The 20,481-nt window shown below is 41.7% G+C and overlaps 1 protein-coding gene and 1 non-coding gene across 2 annotated transcripts in view; both read right to left on the bottom strand.

The window, feature by feature from the left end:
• Bloc1s5 (biogenesis of lysosomal organelles complex 1 subunit 5) overlaps positions 1-20,481 on the bottom strand; it is a 51,623-nt gene that overhangs the window by 6,089 nt on the left and 25,053 nt on the right. Inside the window, exon 4 of the mRNA XM_052728503.1 lies at positions 7,740-7,798. Coding sequence (XP_052584463.1) covers positions 7,740-7,798 — 59 coding nt within the window. The remainder of the gene's footprint in view (positions 1-7,739; positions 7,799-20,481) is intronic.
• On the bottom strand, positions 13,370-13,442 carry Trnak-cuu (transfer RNA lysine (anticodon CUU)). The gene has a single exon. It is a non-coding gene; the product is annotated as a tRNA-Lys (tRNA).

Raw genomic sequence — 20,481 nt, 5'->3', positions numbered from 1 at the left:
AGTGAGCGGGTGCATAGGAAGGACTGGAGGGAGGAAAAAGAAAGGGGAAAATGATGTAATTATATTCTAATTTAAAAATTTAAAAACTAAATAAAAGGAGAGTCAGATAATAGACTGTGAACTTGAATGCCAACACCATTGTGGTGATATATTGTATACCCTAATAAACTTGCCTGAGGATCAGAGGACAGAGCTAGCCACTAGATTAGACACAGAGGCCAGACAGTGGTGGCACACACTAATCCTATCATTCGGGAGGCACAGATCCATCTGGATCTCTGTGAGTTCAAGGTCACACTGGCTACATGAGATTGATCCAGTATAGGAGAGAAACAGAGTCAGGCAGTGGTGGCACACACCTTTAATCTCAGCACTTGAGATCTCATGCCTTTGCTTGGGAAGCACACATGCCTTTAATCCCAGGAAGTAATATGGCAGGGCAGAGAAAGGTATATAAGGTGAGGAAACAGGAACTCACTCTCTTTAGGCTGAGGATTTCGTAAAGGTAGGAACTAGTAGCTGGCTGTTCTGTTTCTCTGGTCTTTCAGCTTTCACCCTGATATCTGGTTCTGGGTTTTTTGTTTTTGTTTTTTTATTAAAAGACCATCTAAGTTGAACAACACACCATTACCAAGGAAAAGGTGAAACTGTTTCTGGTAGTCAATATGTTCTGGGGGCTCTGGAAAGACCAATACACTCTTAGTGCCTATGAAATGCACCCCAGAACTAGTTGCTTAGCTCACTTCTAAAAGTCCCTCTTGTAACATCATACTCTCTCATTTTACAGACAAACAAATGAAGGCTTAAGGACAGACCTTTGCCCCCTCACTGTCCCTTATCTAACAGATAGGCTGCTGAGTCAAACTCAGGTCTGTTTAGCATGGGGACCCATGCCTCTCCCACCAAGGGCTGCAAAGCAGGTCTGGGAAGGCAGTTTTACACAGGCTGCTAAACCTTTCTTTTGCAAGAGAAAAAAGCTCTGGCTACAGGTTTTCTGCCAAGTTGTCCAGTGTTTTCAAGAACCAAGAGTTTTTAAGTGAGAATTAAAATGAGTCTGAAGATGGGGTTTTAGTTAAATGTCCCCCTAAAATATGCCACACAGAGCACTGGGATGTGAGTGGGTAGTGGAGAGTAGAAAGAAGGGGCTACATGAGGCTTCCTGCATCCAACGCATTTGAGGAATGATTTCAACAACCATTTTAACACATTATTGCTTTAAGTTGTTAGTCTTACAAGCTGGAATTCTCCAGAAACCGATCATAACATGAGGAGCTTATTACATTAGTTTGAAGGAATTTTTGCAAAAAAACAAAACAAAACCACAAAAACTGTGACAATTTAAGGGGAACACCATATAAATATAAACACACTTCATGAAAATGGCACCTTGTTCAACTTTATTTATTGTGTGCCACCTTGTCAGCCTGAATCCTTTTTAATAAATACAGGGAATATTAACACACATGCTCAGATGTCAGTTTTCTCCTTCCTCTGTAACTGAAAAGCCATAACTGGCTTAGCTGGCCTTTTGATTTGTTCCATAAGGCAGCCGCCTAGGCTGTCTCCCCCACCCCGCCACCAGACAACACCCAAGTCAGTGCAGCTCAACAGAGAGAAACACAGACCTAGGAGGAGGCACAGGAGCCTCACTTCAAATTCAGGATCACCTATCACCAACACCACGACACTGAGCAAGTTAAAAGTCTCTTTGGCCTAAAGAACTGAAGAAAATGATACTTTGTGTTTATAAATGAAGTTTATGTAGACTGGAGGTAACACCTGTCAAGCTCCTAGCTCAGTGCCTGAGGTACTCAATAAAAGATAAACATTCTTACACAAGTCACAGTAAGCTTCTGAAAAGCATACCACATCACTGTTTACCCCTGCCAGTTAAAAGTGTTCATCTCTTAATTTTAATAACGTCGTTTTTAGCATTAGGGTTTTGTAATAATTCAAACAATACAGGTGTCTCAAATAAAATCACAGGCCTCTCATCCCACCTGATGTGTCCACTGTTAGCCATTGTTAGAAAAGATTCTTAGGAAAGTCAGTATCAAAGACCAAAGACCAGCATTTCTATTCTTTAAAGAAAGTGTGTGTGCATGTGCAGCCAGTGCCCATGGGGGCCAAAGGCATCAGATCCCCTGGAGCGGGAGTTATAGATTGTTATAGGGGCACTATGTCATGATGGGAACTGAACTCTGTTCCTCTGTAAGAGCAGTATGTGTTCTCTCTTTTCAATTTTTTATTTATTTTTATTCATATGTATGTGTGTGTCTGTGTGAGTCTATGTTACGTGTGTGGGGGTTCCCCGGAGACAAAAAGGGATGTTGGATTCCTGGAGCTGAAGTTACAAGCAGGTGTGAGCTGCCTAAAGTGAATGCTGAGACTTAAACTCCAGTCCTCTGGAAGGGCAGGGGGCTCCTAACCACTGAACAACCTCACCAGTCTGAAAGCAGTAAGTTCTCTTAAATGCTGAACCACTTCTCCAGCCCCAGGTATTTCTACTCTGTAGTTGCAGAATAGTGTGACTAAAGATGTATACATACTCAAGCAGCATTTTGCTGTCCTGCAAATCATTCCTTGGACTCAAAGTCCAGGTGACCATTAAGTTGAAAGCTGACAACTCCCAACCCAAATGAAGATCCTGAAATCACTCTACTTTACCCTTACTTAATCTCTGCTTTAAATAAGTTAGTTATATGCTCCTGTACTGACAATCCTGTAAGTGCATACTTGTAAGCCAGAGAAAAAAGCCCCAAGGTCTATCTACAAATACTGCAGTTTTCAGAAGACACTGGGCATAAGCGTCCAGCATCGTACTCTTCTAACCAGCTAACTAGTGTTCAAGACAGCACCAGAAGAAGAAAGGGCTCATCAGTGAGGTGGAAAGAAACGCTCTCAGCACAAGAACAGAGAGGAGCAAACACGGCAGCCAGGACCCCAGGGAGTCTGGACTAGAACACAGCACAGCATTTACCTCTCCATCTCCTGCTGAGGTAAATATGATGATCACCATAATATAAACTTTTGTATATTAAATAATATTCAATTCTGTAGAAAATTAACCAGAAACATGAAATACTTCAAAAAAGTCAAGAGCATGGAATATAGTTTTTAAAGGCAATCAAAATTATAAAATACTGTGCTTAAAGATAAAAAATTTAAGGTTTGTGCATAGCTATATGTTAATATTATGATTGCTTCTCAAAAATATAGAATTGCCATATAATTCAGCAACTCCACTTTGGGATATTTGCCTAAAAGAATTAAAGGAAAGGGCATGAATAGATATTTGTAAACCCATGTCAATGCAGTATTATTTAGGACAGCCATGGGTTTACCCAGGTGTCCACAGAAAGCTATAGACTCATAAAGTGTAGTGTGAATGTGTGTACATATATATACAAAAATGTAGTGCATGTACACACACATATACACATATGTAATTATACATGCATAACTGCATAATTATTCATCCTTTAAAAGGACAAAACTTCTGCAGAATACTACCATGTGAACAAGCCTTGAAAACCAATTCTGAAGAAATAATCCATCTTGAGCTAGGGATATAGCTTGTTGGTAGAGTGCTTGCCTGGCATGCATAAGATCCTGGGTTTAAACTCTAGCACCATCAAAACCCAAACCAGCAACAAAAACAAATAAAAAACCAAGACTGGAGATAGAGACCTGTAATTCCACCACTTAGGGAGACAGAGGCAGAAGGGTCAGTAAGTTTAAGATCATCCTCTGCTACATATCAAGTTTGAGGTCATGTTCAACTATATAGTAAATTCAAGGCCCATCTGAGTACACTCTTATGGTGTATTATTATGACATAATTCATACAGACAGAAAGTAGAATGCTGGAGGCCAGGCACAGGGGTAGAAGATGAATTAGTGTTAACAAGTACTGAGCTTCACAGCTCTGAGAATTAGTTAAAAGGCTACAACTATGCAGCCAAAGACAACAGCTATAATAATATCTCTATCTACTGGGTCAAATGAGCAAATTAAGTTACAACAGAGAAAGTAAGAGCAAAAATAAAATGGCTTATGGTAGTACCACATTAGAGATATTTAAGGAGAAAATGATCCTGAAACTAATCTATGTCTACAACCAGGTCTATGAATGAAGCCTGGACACACAGGAGAAACATTTTTGCATGTACTAGTCTAAGTCACTAGTTCCCTTCATCTTCAAGAGATGTTTGGCATGGGAACACAGGATGAGAGGGAGATGCTATGGCAACCAGCGGGCAGAGGCCAATGCCAAGGAAAGCCCCATGGAGACCCCATTACACATTCGGGCTACAGTGCCAGCAGCACCAAGGCTGAGGAACTCTACTAAGAGAAAATCCAACTGAGGTAGGGATGACCTTTTGGGAGCCCACATGGCAGATAATGTCTATAGTCCTAGCACTTGGGAGGCAGAGGCCAGCTTGAGGGGTTCTGGTGAGATCCTGCATCAGGAAGGATTGGAACACCTGTCAGTAATACACATGATGTTGATTTTACATGAGCTTTACATGGGCATAAGGGAAATGACTTCGCTAAGAAGTATCACTATAAAAACTACTAGAACAATTTTACACAGAGCAATATGTACTCATGTTACTCTGCACTTTCTAATTCTATCAAGAACAAGGCTTCATGTAATGTCACTGCTCTCCTAACATCACCATAATGGACACTAGCTGAAGCTATAAGTGTCTGTGGTCCAGATGAAACAGAAGCCCTCACAAGCCCTCGATTCCTTGTCACTGGGGTGGCTGAACAGGGCTGCCAAAGTGCATGTGTGGACATGGAGCAAGTTTACATTCTGACAGCTGTTCCTGTCCATCTCACCTCTCCATGGCCTGTTTTTAAGAGCAAGTGGACTTCATGAGCCAACTGTATTTCAGTTCACTATTCTGTTAGTGCCCAAAATACAACTCTGTAGTAGGGTAGTTCTTAAGACATGCTAACCAACTGCAGAATGTGCATATATTGTTCTTTTGAATGTACTTTTAGATATCAATTGTGGGAAATGTGATCTGGACAAATGACGCTTATCAATTGACTTCCCACAGAATTCCACAAATTGTCTTAACATAAAAGAATTACTGATTAATGGTAACAGGCTATTTTATTCCATTACTACTCCCATCTTTCTTTGTTTCGAAAGCCTTTCAAATATACAGACCATGGCCAACAGGATAACCCCAGGCAACAACTAACATTAGGCAGTAAAGTGCAAAGTGAGGTCATTTTTCATCTGCACATACTTGCTGTCCAAGGGACCTGAGCTTCACCTTTACGGTGTGTGTGTGTGTGTGTGTGTGTGTGTGTGTGTGTGTGTGTGTGTGTGTGTGTGTGTGTGCGCGGGCGCCCAGGAGGCAGTGGAGTGACAATAAAGTCAAACAAACAACATTAAGGACTTGTAGCCATACACTTCCAATGCTCTGATAATTAGGTAAGTATAAAACTGAAAAACTTAGGACTTAGACTAAAGGTTTATCCCAGTAAGAATGTAAGGAATTTTTACTGGCTGCTAGTCTGTGAAAATGCACCTCTTTTCTAACTTCAAGAGTGTTAATTTACTGAACTATCTGTAGGGGAAAAAATAAGAGTATCTCCTTATAAAAGCACAGTCCACTGACTCTATACTAATTCTTGGTGAAACAGCCTTTCAGTATTCAAAAATACTCATGTTTAAAGCCAGGCACAGTGCAGAAGTCTAAATCACAGAATGTGGGAACTAGAGGCAGGAAGACCAGGAGTTTAAGGCTATCCTTTGCTACATAGGAAGTACAAGGCCAGCTTGGGCTACATCAGATTCTGTCTCAAAATAAAACAAACAAGCCAGCACTGTACCAGATATCCTGTTTCTTACAAACAGAAATGCTCCTCGTGCCCCAGTAACCAAGTGTCAACACAGGATTCAGGATCCCAGAGCTGTCATTTGGACGTCCAAATTGGCCGCACATGAGCTTCTCCTATCTTCTGTCTTGGCTTACATCATTTCCTTCCCCTCGAACCCGTCCTCTACCCACCAGCAACTGACTTCTTACTTGCCAGTTGGGGCGGGCGTGGACTGCCTTCCTACTCATTCCTCTGGCTAAGATCACACAAGGCTTCTGTAACTTGACTACAGTGCTGACTTTGGCCTATTTTCTATTAGTATTTGTGGTTTAGGACTCCTGGATTTTAGCTCCCGGGGTCTAGAAACTGCCTTCATCATAACAATTAGGAAAGTGTTTACCCCCTGGTGGCAGCTGGTAAAGCACCAGCCCAGCAAGTCCACTCCAGCCCCTGCCTTCGGTTCTCTCCGCACTGTGCTGGCACTCCACCCACCTTGGGTCTCCCAGGCACAACTCTGCCTTGTGCTCAGCAAAGCCCTGCTTCCAGAGCTGGACCCTGGGACCCCAGAGCAGCCTACCCACTTGGCTCAAATACCAGGACCTTTCAGGAAGGTTTCCACCATCAAAGTGTTGAGCCTCAAAGCTCTCTACTGACATACAGAATAGGATAAAGGATGTAAAACCACAACTCTGGAAGGCTCATTCCATTATCTATTTATGCTGTGGTAGACCTCAGTTAATGAACACACAGACAGGTACCGCTTTCAGAATGAACAGCAGTGTCAACATCTGTACTAGTAAATGTGAGGTGTATTTTTATTAATTTAGATCAATAAATAAATTACAGAAACACTAAGAAATTTCCAGGTGAATTACCTCATTAACCCACATTTTTACTGGTTTTCCACATTTGAATTATGATACAATTCAAATTAAACAGCGCATTGCCTAGCTAAGGCTGCACACACACCCCGTGACTGTCCACTGAGCACCCACCACATTTCCTAAAGGAATGTGCATAATGCCACACTGAATATGCTTCAGGTTCATAGGCAAGGTTTATGTGTCCCAACAGGTGGGCACTTTTCACACCAAACAAAAGTCCTATTTTCTCTTTCCTGTGTGAGACAAATATTACTTCGAGGAAATATGGAAATGTTGAAAAAAGGTCTATATTCAAATTATTAAAAATGGATGGGGGCTGGGAGATGGCTCGTTGGTAAAGTTCCTGCTCAGAAAGAATGGGGTCTTACATCCCCAGCATCCAGGTAAAGGATGGGAATGGCAGCATGCAGCTGTAACCAGTGCTACGGGTTAGGGGGGAGTCAGACAGGAGGGTCCCTGCAGCTCACTGTCTAGCAATCTACCCAAATTGATGAGCCCAGGGTCAACAAAACCCTGTCTCCGAAAGTGGGGTACAGGGGATTAAGGAAGACACCAGATGTCCATCTCTGGCCTCCAGAAGCACAAATGCCAACAAGTACACTTGCACACCTCACCACAACGCACACAAACATTTTTAGAAAAAGATGATGGTACCACCATGTTTTCAATACATCTTAATGTTTTAGCCATGTTTAAATCCTTTTTTTCCCTGTATGTTTGCTGTATGTTTTGCCTGAATGTGTATTTATGCATCATGTGAATGCAGTGCCCGTGGATGCACACCAGAAGAGGGCACTGGATTCCCCGGGACTGGAGTTACAGATAATTGTGAGCCATCATGTGGATGATGGGAATTGAACCTGAGTCTGGTGGAAGAGCAGGTAGTGCCCTTAACTGCTGAGCCATCTCTCCAGCCCTATCCTTAAGTCTCTTAAAGTCAGCGTATCAGAAATGTCAGAAAATGAACTCAGAGAACTTATGTGCCCCTTTGCTCAAGTTACCCATTTTTACCTTTTTCCGTTCCTGTTCTCTCTGCTGGAGTCTGCAGATGGAGTCGTTGGCGGCTTGCACTGAAATAAAACAGACAGTGGGGTTTCAATGGCAGCCTCTGGTCAGGAGGAAGCCTATCTGGATTCTTTAGATCTCAACAGACTATATTAAAAATAGGTATTAGCTGCCAGTTGGAGGGGTGGCTTGGAGGAAAAACACGTTTCTGTCAATACATTCAGGGTGATATAGCTAAAAAAAAAAAAAAAACATCATTTTTTGAGCTTTGAGTTGTAATCCAAAGGGCACAGAAATACTAAGCCCACTGACAAGTTGGCAACAACCACCTCAGTAGTCTCTAAAAAGGGGAAGTGCCGGATGAATTTGCAGTCACATTCAGATCAATTAAGCCTGTCTGGCCTGGCCCCTCAGCCCCTCACTTTTCTGACTTCTGCTGCGGTTCTCTCATACGCAAGGCTTGACATCTCGATGGCCTCCACTGCTTTCTACTCGCTCTTCTTGCCTCTCCTCCTGTCTTCTAACTCATCCTGGATGCGGCTACAACATTCACCTCTCCTCAGCTTGAAAATACATTAAATCATTTCCATTTCTTAGGAACCAAAATTCTAAAACAGGGTGAGCATCCCCTAATTCAAAATGCTCTAAAACCTAAAACTCCCAGAGTGCTGGCATGATGGCACAGGGGGACCCTTCCACCCAGACCTCATGTGATGGGCTCAGGAGAGACCCGTCATAAACAGTGTGGGAAAGCACTCCCAGGCTAGTAGGACTCCCCGTCACCAGCTGAGCTTTGCTTCTACTCTAACAAGGCGATTTGTCTGCAGGCCAACAGCCAGCCTTGGCCAGTTGTGAATGGTCTTCTGCCTTCTCGCTTGTCCACTGACTCCTGACATGTCTGCAGAGCCTGCTCCATGCCCGGCCCTGCTCTTGCTGGGCTCCCCACATCCCTTAGCTCCTCATCTTACAAGTCCTGCCTTTACATCCAAACATTTGTCCTGGCCACATCAACCTCCTCGCTCTTCTCCAACATGCCAAGCGTACTCCCACCACAGGGCTTTGGCACTTGCTACTGCCCTAGAACATTTCCTCTCAATTTTCCTGCAAGTCTCTGTCTGGGTGTCATTCCTCATTTTACAAATGAGGATGGATATGATCATTCACGAGAAAGCATAGCAAACTGATAATATCGTACGTCTGATAAGGTATTAAGTATTACAAATAAGAATCGTGTAACAGGGTGGGGACCTGGCTGCACGAGTGTGAAGACCTAAGATTGGATTTCCAGCTGCTGTGTCTGCAAGCCCAGTACTGAGGGCAGAGGCAGTTTAGCCAAAATGCCAGGACCCAGGTTTAATGAGAGACCCATAGGACAGTCTGACCTACAGAGTGAATTCCAGACCAGCCTTGGCCACAGGAAAGACCCTCTCTCTAAAGCAAAAATAAGAACAAAAGCGTAACTCTTCACACACAAGCAGCATCAAGTGATGGTGTGCCGAGTATCCTATTCTCTCTGCTCCCCTCTCTTACAGCTGCTGAAGCTGGAAGCCATCTATTTGTCTGTCTTCCTTCCCCTGCCCAGGCCTGATCACACCAGGTCACAAGTTCACACCAGGGCAGGGACTGTGATTTCTCTTTCAGAAAACTGAACCTCCACCTCCTCCGGGATGCAGCCAGAGGATCTCATTTTCAAAAGCTGCATCATGGGTGACTATTAACAAACTTTGCTGGATCACAGGAGACATCTAAGGACTGAGGATTAGCTTCCCAGTTTTTTTTTTCCCCTTAACAAAAAATATGAAAACAAAATGAGAGGAGTTGATTAGATCTGCCTTCTTCCTGTGGCAGAAAGTATGACATCATCGTTCCTAAGTGTGGCACTACCATTTCCTGTTGGTCTTTTTTCCTTTTTGGCTCGTGAACAGAACTTAAAAATCTGTTTTCTGTCTTCTTTGCATTTCTGGATCACTCTGAGTGCAGCGTAAAAGAAAGGTTGTAGGACCGTACCACTTTTGCTGTCCTGTCTCACAGGCCCTCCTCCAGATTATAATTACATCATTCCCCCCACCCCTTTTCTCCCTCCAAAGCCTCCTATACACCCCTCTTTGTTCTCTTTCAAATCCATAGCCTCTTTGTCCATTAACTGTTATCACAAGCATCCATGTACACACATATATGTTCCTAAACATAGCCTACACAATCTGTATAATGTTACTTACATGTGTGTTCTCAGGGCTGACCATTTAGTATTGGATAATCAACTGGTGTGCTCTTCTCTGGGAAGACTGCTTCTCCTGCTCTCTGCATTCCTTAGTTGCCCATAGTTCTCTGTGTACAGCTGAGGCCTTGTGGGCTTTTCCCCATCCACTTTGGCATGTTCAGCTCATGTTAAGGCAGTCATGCTGATGAGACTTTATTGGTGTAGCTTCTGACATCACTAGGAGCCACAACTTCATAGCAAACTCCCTGGTCCTCTGGCTCTTAAAGTCTTTCCGCCCCTCCTTCTTCAATGTTTCCTGAGACTTAGGTTTGGAAGTGTTATGTACATGTATCCAATAGGACTAGGCTCTACAAATCTGCAATTTGATTGGCTGTGGTTTTCTGTGGCAGTCTCTGTCTATTGTGAAAAGTCTCAGCCTTTAAAAGTGTCCTTCCGATGCACATGACAAGCCTACAGTTCTGTCCCTCTATAGAACTGTCTCCATGTTTGGAAAGAACATCCAGCTTCAGAACTTGATTCCCTGTGCAGTTAGTCACATCCCAGCCACTTAGCGACAAAACAGAAAAGGCTTTTTCTTCTTATTTCATTTTGTACGTGTGTGCAGGCACGTGAGCTCGAGCAGGTCAAAGAACAACTTTGTAGTTGGTTCTCTCAGTCTACTACGTGGGTTCCACAGACTGAACTCAGCTTGTCAGGCTGAGCAGCAAGTGCCCTCCCCCACTGAGCCACCCCACAAGCTCAGAAAAGGCTTTTCTGAACTGAAACTTGCCATTCTATAAGCTAAATAAAATTATAATCACCTGACTACTCTAAACATTCCCTTCCTTCAGGGTCAGTGAGATCCTGAGAAGGCCCACTTCGTAGACGCTTCTCCTCACTTCGTCTCACTTTCTAGCTACACCCTTCAACAGGAAGCACTCTCTTTGGCTATCTGTGTCAGGAAGCTGTACTGACTTGGGAAAAATAACAGTAACTTACCAAATGGCCCCACCTGAGATAGATAGGGTCTCAAGTAGCCAAGGTTGTCCTCACACTCACAATATAGCCAGGGGATGCTCTTGCCTTAGGTGGAAATAAGAACTACTGAAATGAGGGGGGGGCGGGGATCCTGTGTCAGAGGAAGAAATCCGAGAGTGATGAACCAGAAGGAAAGGAGGGCTGTTGTTAGATGCACAGAAAGTGGCATCTGAGAGACTGGGATGGAGCTCAGTTGGCAGGATGCTAGTCTAGCACATACAGCCCTAGTTCCACCCCCAGAACTGAGGATGTACATGCCTGGAGTCCTAGCACTCAGGAGGTGAAGGCAGGAGGATCAAAAGTTTAAGGATATCCTTAGCTACACACTAGTGAGTTCAAGGCCAGTCTGAATATAAGATCCTGAAAAAATGTTTTACAAAGTGGCATCCTGAAGCTAAACTTGAATTTGGGAGTCAGAACAGTTTGTTCTGCATGACAGTTCTTCCTGTGATCATGGGAGAGCCATGGACAATAAACCACTATGCATTTTAGTCTCTTCAACAATGAAGTAGAGAAGATAATACACACTTTTTTATTGTGTTAGGATTGTTGGCATTGTGGTACATAACCCATAATCCCAGAAGTCAGGAGGCTGAGGAGGAAGGATTACCATGAGTTCAAACTAACCTGGGCTACATAACCAAATCCTGTCTCAAAAGCAAAACAAAACAAAAGGCAGGTAAAGAGTCCAATGAGTGAAGTCCATGAGAATTAGTATTTAGTGATGGGTGTGGTAACACAAACCTATATCCCAGCACTCAGGAGGGTGGATAAGAAAATAAAGAATCTGAGGCCAGCCTGGGCTACATGGCAAGTTCTAGTAAATAACTGAAACTCCAGATTACACCCTAACCAACTCACCTATAAAAATTTATGTCAAGGGCCATGGTAGTATATAGCAAGTGATAACTAGTATTTAACAGGTCGACCCACCAGATGAATAACTCTCTGATGGGAAGCCCCATTTGGCAATGCGTAGGGTTATTGACTGTAAATGACTGCTTGTTTCTGTCTGTAATTTTTCTCATGTGTCACTACATTTCTTCTCTTAAAAGAACAGCTGTGGGGCTCCTTCTACAGCTCACTGGTAGTGTGTTTTACATCTTTGGGCACACACAGAGCTGTGGATGGTGAGGAAGATGATTTCTGCTTAAGTACAGAAATAATACTAGAATATTTTTCATAACTAACATAGGAAAGTAACAGTATTCTCAGTCACAAAGACAGCTAATTTTAGACTTTAGAACAAAATCAAAACAGACAAGCTGCCCCGCAGAGAATACACAAACATAAGTTCCCAGGTGTTTATTGCTGAATCAAGGTCAGACATGAAGCAACTTTGGCAGACATAATCCCCTGCAGTAATTCTCTTTCCACACATACCCCAACCACTCAAGGGTCAGCCAACTAACTGTTATTGTTAAGTCCTGAATTTCAATGTCACTTTCTGTCTGAGAAAGAGACACAAGCATGGTCAAGCGTTACTCACTGGCCGGTCAATGAGACCTCCCTAGCCTGAGAAAAACTGTGTGACTTATCATGTGTAATGAGAATAGTTTGGACCCTGAAAATATAACACATCATTGTTCAGAGTTTGGCTGTAAGGGGATAGTGAGTGTGAGAGTGAGGTCTGTATGTGTGCCGAGTGAGGGACGTAGCTGAATGGGCAGGAAGAAAAATGTGAAAGATGAAGTGTGAGAGAGTGAGTGAGAGAATGAGTGAGTGAATAATGTAGAAGCGTGTGTGTGTGTGTGTGTGTGTGTGTGTGTGTGTGTGTGTGTGTAGAATGTAACAGTGTGGAATGTAACTATGTGGAGACAGATTTTCAGAGAAAGGATTTTTTTTAAGATGAAGTAAAAGAGAAAGTTATCATCAGATTGTGTGTGTGCCTTTTTTACTATTACCCCACAGACAGAAAAAAGTATAACCCTCTATGGTGATATTTTATTTATATTAAAATGTTATTTGTATGTTAATAAATAAAGTTGCCCGGGGGTCAGAGCTATTAGCAAGCCATAGGAAAGCAGGGCAGTGGTAGCGTACGCTTGTAATTCCAGCACTTAGTAGGCAGAGCTGGGTAAGTCTCTGTGTGTTCAGGGATACAGCCATTATTGGATACACATGCCTTTAATCTTAATACCAATCATGGAAAACCTGGAGGCCTATACAGACAGGCTGTGAGGAGGCGGTCATGTGGTTGGGTTTACAACCAATGAGAAGGCAGGACAGGAACTCTATATAAAGACTTTAACACAGGGGTAGCTCTGGTTCGGAGAGGTAGGACCACTGCAGGAGGAAGGGTAAGGTTTTGGCTCTTAGCTCTGACCTCTTGGCTTTCTTCTTTGCATTGGTTCTGTGTTTATTGTTTGATGGGAAGGTTGGATACATCTACATTTGGCGCCCAACGTGGGGCTCGAACCCACGACCCTGAGATTAAGAGTCTCATGCTCTACCGACTGAGCTAGCCGGGCCGCCCAGGCTGGAAACCGGACCTGCCGCCAAGCCAAGCCAATCGGTTTTTAATGAATTCTTGTCACGTTTTTTGCTTATTATAATATAAACCATGTTACAGGTATACCACATAATCCTACAGGTCAAGCAGTTATAGAAAGATCAAACAGAACTCTAAAGGATATGCTAAATAAACAAAAAGGAGTAACAAAAACCCCCAGAAATAGACTACATAATGCTCTATTAACTTTGAATTTTCTTAATGCCAATGAGAAAGGAACAACAGCTGCAGAGAGACATTGGATAATAGAAAAAACTACAGAATTAAATCAACCTATATACTTTAAGGATGTGCTGACCTCAGAATGGAAACCAGGGTATGTGTTACGTTGGGGACGAGGTTTTGCTTTTATTTCTACAGGAGAAGATAAGCTGTGGGTACCATCAAAATTGATAAAGGTTCGATTTGAACAAGAGAGACCTCTTAATTAGAGGAGGTGATAGTTCATCAACTATCGTAAACATCCAATTTAAACTAACTTACACCAGTAACACATGCCTTTTCATTTAATCAGATAACTTGTCAAAAAGGAACATCCCCAAAAAACCTTGGGGAAAGGTTTTTGTTTTTGTCTTTTAGGAGAATGAAGGTTAACGAATTTGAAGAACACTGGACAAATGAGACAACTGAAGAAAAGGAACAAATCATCTATCCTAAGAAACAGAGTGAAATGGCGTATGGGTATGTTATCTAAAAAAATTTTATGTCCTCCTAAATGTTTGTTTCTGCTTTTCTTTAAAGATTTAACACTATTTAACTTCTAATAGTCCCAGTTCAATTAAAATTTAAAGCTGACTTTGGAGTTGGAGAATGGCTCTCTCCTTCTTTAAACTCAAGCATGTTGTTAAAAGGAAAATGCAAACTCCCTGTATCATGACAGAGGAAAAGAGCCATCTTCTGCTATGGGACAGGAGAAAAGCCAAATTAATTAAGGGACTATTCTATTACGAATCTCAACTCTTTGATTCTATTCTGATTCTTTAAACTTTTCTTAAAGTATGAATTTTATATCAAAATTTACAAGATCAATATATATAGATATATATACATTTTAAACTTTGTTAAGATATAAATGGTCATATAGAGTACTAACTAATTCTAAAAAGTCGCATATATAGTCTTTGTGTTCGAGTCTCTTATCAGTTTTTTGCAGGAAATCACAGTTAGGCCTAACATCAACTGAAGTCTCCAGGAAGAAGATGGGGCCCCACAACAACAACAATTCCACGTGGACAATAATAACATCACTAAGCTGACAAACATCATCTACAGATCAGCTTTGAACTACAAAGTGCTCAGAGCAATTTTAAGAAGAGCTAGCTGAGATGATCCAGTCTCAAAGACTACTTGAATAAGGATTTGAGATAAACCCTGAATTTTGGCATTATACACAGACTGGATAACGAAGGATATATTTACCTTTCCTAGAATTTGACAATTAACCTAAAATTTTTCTTTCAGGATAAAGATACCTTCGCCCATACCCAGCAGGAAGCAATTTCAAGAATACGACGCCCACATTCCCAAAGAGGTGGTGTGGGGCGGTTGGTTTTTTTGGTCTTTTAATGGGTTTTGGGTCTGGGATAATTTTCATTGATTAGGGGGGTTGGTTACAAGTTGTTGTCAAGGGTTAGGAAAAAGGCTAAGCAAAGGAGATTAGATTTAAGGTTCTTATTAAAAAAAAAAAGAAAGAAAGAAAAGAAAAATGTAAATACTTTACATTGGATTGGATTGTTTTATATTGTATACAAATTATATATATTGAAATTGATATTGTTAGAAAATGTTATATATATATTTTTCTAATTGTACCGTTCATCTAACAATGTAATGCAATTTTCTGATCCTTGAATGTTATTACCAACTATTAGGATATAAAGAAATGAAAGTTAGTAGTTAGATATTATAATAGAACTTGTAGTTATATTAGGTATGTTTTCAAGATTGAGTAGACATATTTTAGATAGACAGGTTATCTTCAAACCCTTCAGAGATCTACAGAATATGGCATTTAAAATGTTTTAATAACTTAGAAAATTTTTCTTTTTTGTTATGACTATGAGACATGTCAACTCCTGGCAGTACCAATCTACTTCACAGAAAATATGGGCATTGAAGAAACTGCATATGGAGTTAACTTTCATTGTGGCAAAAGTTAGCCACTGGACAACAAAGTATCCTCGAATCAACAGGACAAAATGGACAAACAGGACATAAAACAAAGGATTACTGATTCTTGCCAAAACAAGTGTGGTTATGGCTTTATCAAAAGGCATCTTCAGAGGCCAGGACAATATGGCACCATCCCTGAAGTGGCCTTCGCAATTCACAGTGCCCTTTTCTTCGAAGGCAGCTGAACAGGCAGTGGGCCGATGGCCTCTGATGTGCAATGGAACAGCAGCTGAAACAGTTATTCTTGAAGAGTAACTAAGCTCACGCCTCTCAATAGTAGACTGGCATTTGATGGAGGGATATGGAGAAGAATGGGATGCTGAGATGAAGCCATATATACACAGCCAGGAAGAATGGACAGCTGAGTTGGAAAACCATCAGCAATTTCCAGAATTTGAAATCCTGAATCATGACATGACACTAGTGGAATTCAGGTGTTTCTGGTACATGGACTACTCTCACTCAATGTGAGGTTGAACTGTTGACCTTGTGTACAACCTGCTTCACAAATGAGTCTGTCGGATATGCTGGGCCTATAGGCTGAAGATGATGCCCCAGCACTTCGGAGAAACCTCAGGTGACTGTCCAGACAGCTGTCTGTTTCTGTCAACTCACAAATTTTTTGGAGGTTGCTTATGTGCACTTCCTGTTTTTATTTTTGTTAGTTAATATTATTTCCTTCTTGGGTCTCTGAGGGAGTTGAAGATTAGTTAGTTATAGTTGAAGGTTAGTTAGTTATAGTTGAAGATTAATTAGGATACATTTTGGACTTACCAAAATAGGATAGATAATGAAATTATTTTCTCTGAATTTGTCAAATACAAATGGACTAGACATTGTTTAGGTATTTATTACTTGTATATATTGTATATAGTTATTATCCTTTTGTATATAGTTTTTCTTATATTAGTTATAAGCTTTTTCTTTTTTTCCTTTTTATTAAAATAGAAAAGGGGAAATATGGTGATATTTTATTTATATTAAAATGTTATTTGTATGTTAATAAATAAAGTTGCCCGGGGGTCAGAGCTATTAGCAAGCCATAGGAAAGCAGGGCAGTGGTAGCGTACGCTTGTAATTCCAGCACTTAGTAGGCAGAGCTGGGTAAGTCTCTGTGTGTTCAGGGATACAGCCATTATTGGATACACATGCCTTTAATCTTAATACCAATCATGGAAAACCTGGAGGCCTATACAGACAGGCTGTGAGGAGGCGGTCATGTGGTTGGGTTTACAACCAATGAGAAGGCAGGACAGGAACTCTATATAAAGACTTTAACACAGGGGTAGCTCTGGTTCGGAGAGGTAGGACCACTGCAGGAGGAAGGGTAAGGTTTTGGCTCTTAGCTCTGACCTCTTGGCTTTCTTCTTTGCATTGGTTCTGTGTTTATTGTTTGATGGGAAGGTTGGATACATCTACAACCCTCACTGTATTTGTGGATTTTTCTTTCTTTTTTTTTTGTGTACCCTGGGCTGCTGGAGGCTGGTCCTCCTGCTACCAATAAATTTAGTCGGAGAAAACAAGTTGACGAAACTCTTAGAACTTGAAGATGCTTCAATTTGTAGAAAAACAACTAGGGGTGAGAAAGGAAAAAAGCAGACTATATGAGACAAACAAGGCAAGGTGCCTGTTCTTAAAAACAGCAGAGAAAAGCCACAGCAACCCTGTGGTTGCCTTGGCATGCCAAAGAACACTCGAAATGTGATGATAAAACACAATGAAACAGAAAGTGAGACTGAAAGCTAAAGAAACATAATGAGCTCGGCAGTGCCATCAGATGCAATAAAAAAAGCAGAAAAAAAAAAAAAAAGAAAGAAAGAGTCCAGGCATGGTGCATACAAGGGTAAACCCAGCACTCAGGAGGCTGGAACAGGAGGACTGCCATGATTTTAAGGTCAATTTGGGCTATATAGTAGGGCCCTGTCTCTAAACCAAAACCAGATGAAATCAAAACAAACAAGGGATTGAGTAGTGTAAGCAAGCACAATGGACAGAATTCTAACTGTGGAGCACAGAACTGAACTCCACAGGGAGAGGGTGAGCAGGGAGAGGGATGTGGTGCTCAAGGTCCGGTCTCAGCCATCCTTCAGTTCTAATCAGTCACCTTTCCTGGAGAGGCATTCACTAATGCTGCAAACAGCCAAGACAATACAAAAACAGGGAGAAGAACCCGGCTGCATCTTCTAAAGGCTTCATATCATTACTCTCTTTAGGGCAGGCTTCTAGGAACTTCCTCCTGACCTGCAAAAGCACTTGTCTTCAGTTATTGCCTTTGGGTTTACCTCACTTTTTTATTCTGTTAAAATGTAAATGAACTTTTAAAACTTTAACTGAAAAATTACGTGTCCCATTCCTATCAAACATCCCCCCTCATATGTATCCCCAACTTCTTCACTCTCTAATCATCCAGCTGTCACTCATCAAGCTACTCCTCCACTCTGCTATACACGGAGACAGCTGGAATCAAGTGTGGAATATTATTTTATGGTGTGTTACATTGGTTTATGCTGTGGAACATTTGTTTAATGATGCAAAGGTGTGCTGCATTCTTTTATGTTGCATTTGTTTAACTCTGTGAAGCTGTGTTACTGTGCCTGTCTCAAACACCTGATTGGTCTAATAAAGAGCTGAACAGCCAATAGCTAGGTAGGAGAAAGGATAGGCGGGGATGGCAGGCAGAGAGAATAGAAAGAGAAATCTGGGAGAAGGAAAAGAGATCAAGGAGCAAGAAAAGAAGGGGCCAGCCACCCATCCACACAGCCAGCCACGGAGTAAGAGTGAATGTAAGATTACAGAAGTAAGAAAAGGAAAAAGACCAGAGGCAAAAGATATATGGGATAATTTAAGATAAGAAAAGCAACTAGAAATAAGCCAAGCCAAGGTCGGGCATTTATAAGTAATAGTAAGCCACTGTATGTATGTATTTGGGAGCTGGGTGGTGGGCCTCTCAAAAAAGAGCAAAGAGTAAAAACAACCAACTACAATCAAGTTCACCACAGTTAAAAAGCAATGGTTATTTTATGCGCTTACTTAGTATAACATATTACATTCTTTCTTCCTTTTAAAGCTTTGTTGGCTAGTATGTACTAGTGGTAAGTATATCCACAGCACACATGAGACTCTGAGATCAAGTCTCAACACCGAAGGAAACAAATTCTTTATCTTCCTCTCCCTCCCCTTTCTTTCTCTTTCTTCCTTTTTCTTTTCTTTCTTCTTCTTTTTTTTTTCTTCTTGAAAAAGGGTCTGACTTTTAGATCAGGATGTTCTGTAACTCACTGTGTGCCACAAGCTTGCTTCAAACTTCTGGTAACCCTCCTGCCTCAATCTAAATGCTAAGGTTAGCATTGGGAGCCACCACACCTAGTTTTCTTTTTGCCTTATTAATGATACCCTTTTGCTTTTAAATAATATAAAAGATAAAGGCATCGTACTTCAGAACAGGAGATGGGTGAGGGAACATTCACTTAGTGTGGTCACGTCTGGCTATATGAGTGGGTAACCTGGAGGCTCCCTGTTCTTCTTACTTGAAAACCAAGGAAAGATCTCCTTGCCTCAAACTTGTTGAAATTTAGAAGCCTATTAAGTAATTGAGAAGCAGGACACAGACACTTGTGTCTTCAGAATGGGTCGGCTATGATGCTCTCCCTTAGGGGATGCCTTCTTGTGCCCTGAGAGACTCTTGTTTCTTTTTTGTGGTTTCTGATGAGCTGCAGATAGAGTTGGGCCTGAAAGCCTCTGCTTACTCAGCCCTAGGACACTCTGCCCAAGTGAGCAAGGTCCGCATCTGCAGGGTTCTCAGACATGAATTCTAGGAGATAAAGGTGGTGGTTCCATGGACAGACACAGAAGTATATGACTTATCACTCGATGCTATACTTAGATGAGGAAATACTCCATGTTGAAGCTTGTTTTAATGATCTTACACAAATGAAAACATGCTAACACGGGTTTAACAATCAAGCTTCACAAAATGAACTCTGCTAGGATGACAGCTGGACCCAGGTGTAGCACGAATTACTAAATGGTCTTAGTAATTAAAAACCCGGATCCTGGTATTGGGGTGAATGCTGAAAGATCAGAGAAGCAGAACAAGCCACAGCTAACCTTACCTCGACAACTCCTCATTGGATCCTGTTTCCATGAATCTTCAGACTGAAAGCTTCTGAGTCCTCACCGGAATGGATCTCAGCTGAACTGCTGCTAAAAGCCTAAAAGCTTAAAAGCCTCTAGTTCCTGGTCCTCACACCTTATATACCTTTCTGCTTCCTGCCATCACTTCCTGGAATTAAAGGCGTTTGTCTTTTCCAAGCAAGACATGCAATCTCAAGTGCTGGGATTAAAGGTGTGTGTCACCATGCCTGGTGGCCTGGAACTGACAGAGATACGAATGGATCTCTGCCTCCCAAGTGATAGGATTAAAGGTGTGTGTGCCACCATTTTCTGGCCTCTATATCTAATCTAGTGGCTGTTCTGTTCTCTGACCCTCAGGTAAGTTTTATTAGGGTACACAATTTATTGGGGACACAATATATCACCACATCCAGGTTAATTTTGAAAACTATTCAGTTTGCAGGCTCGTCATTATTTCCATTAGGGCCACGAGACTTAGCAAACTAGGCACAAGGAAACCCTCACGCAGGAGCCCTTTGGCAGCAGCTTCTCCAGCGGCTGGTGGAGAAGAACAGCTTCAAAGACTATGGCCAAGTTTCTCACACCAACAGTACCACCCCAAGTACTTCAGCGGCCAGATCCCCAGTCACTAGAATATAATTCTTCTACTCAGGGAAACCGACTTTTGGTTCAGATTCTAAATTACCGGCAAAACT

This window comes from Peromyscus californicus, unplaced genomic scaffold (genome assembly GCF_007827085.1).
Source record: "Peromyscus californicus insignis strain IS unplaced genomic scaffold, ASM782708v3 Scaffold_8__1_contigs__length_139910024, whole genome shotgun sequence".
In the NCBI taxonomy this organism is placed as follows: domain Eukaryota; kingdom Metazoa; phylum Chordata; class Mammalia; order Rodentia; family Cricetidae; genus Peromyscus; species Peromyscus californicus.
This window is presented reverse-complemented; position numbering and strand designations above follow the sequence as displayed.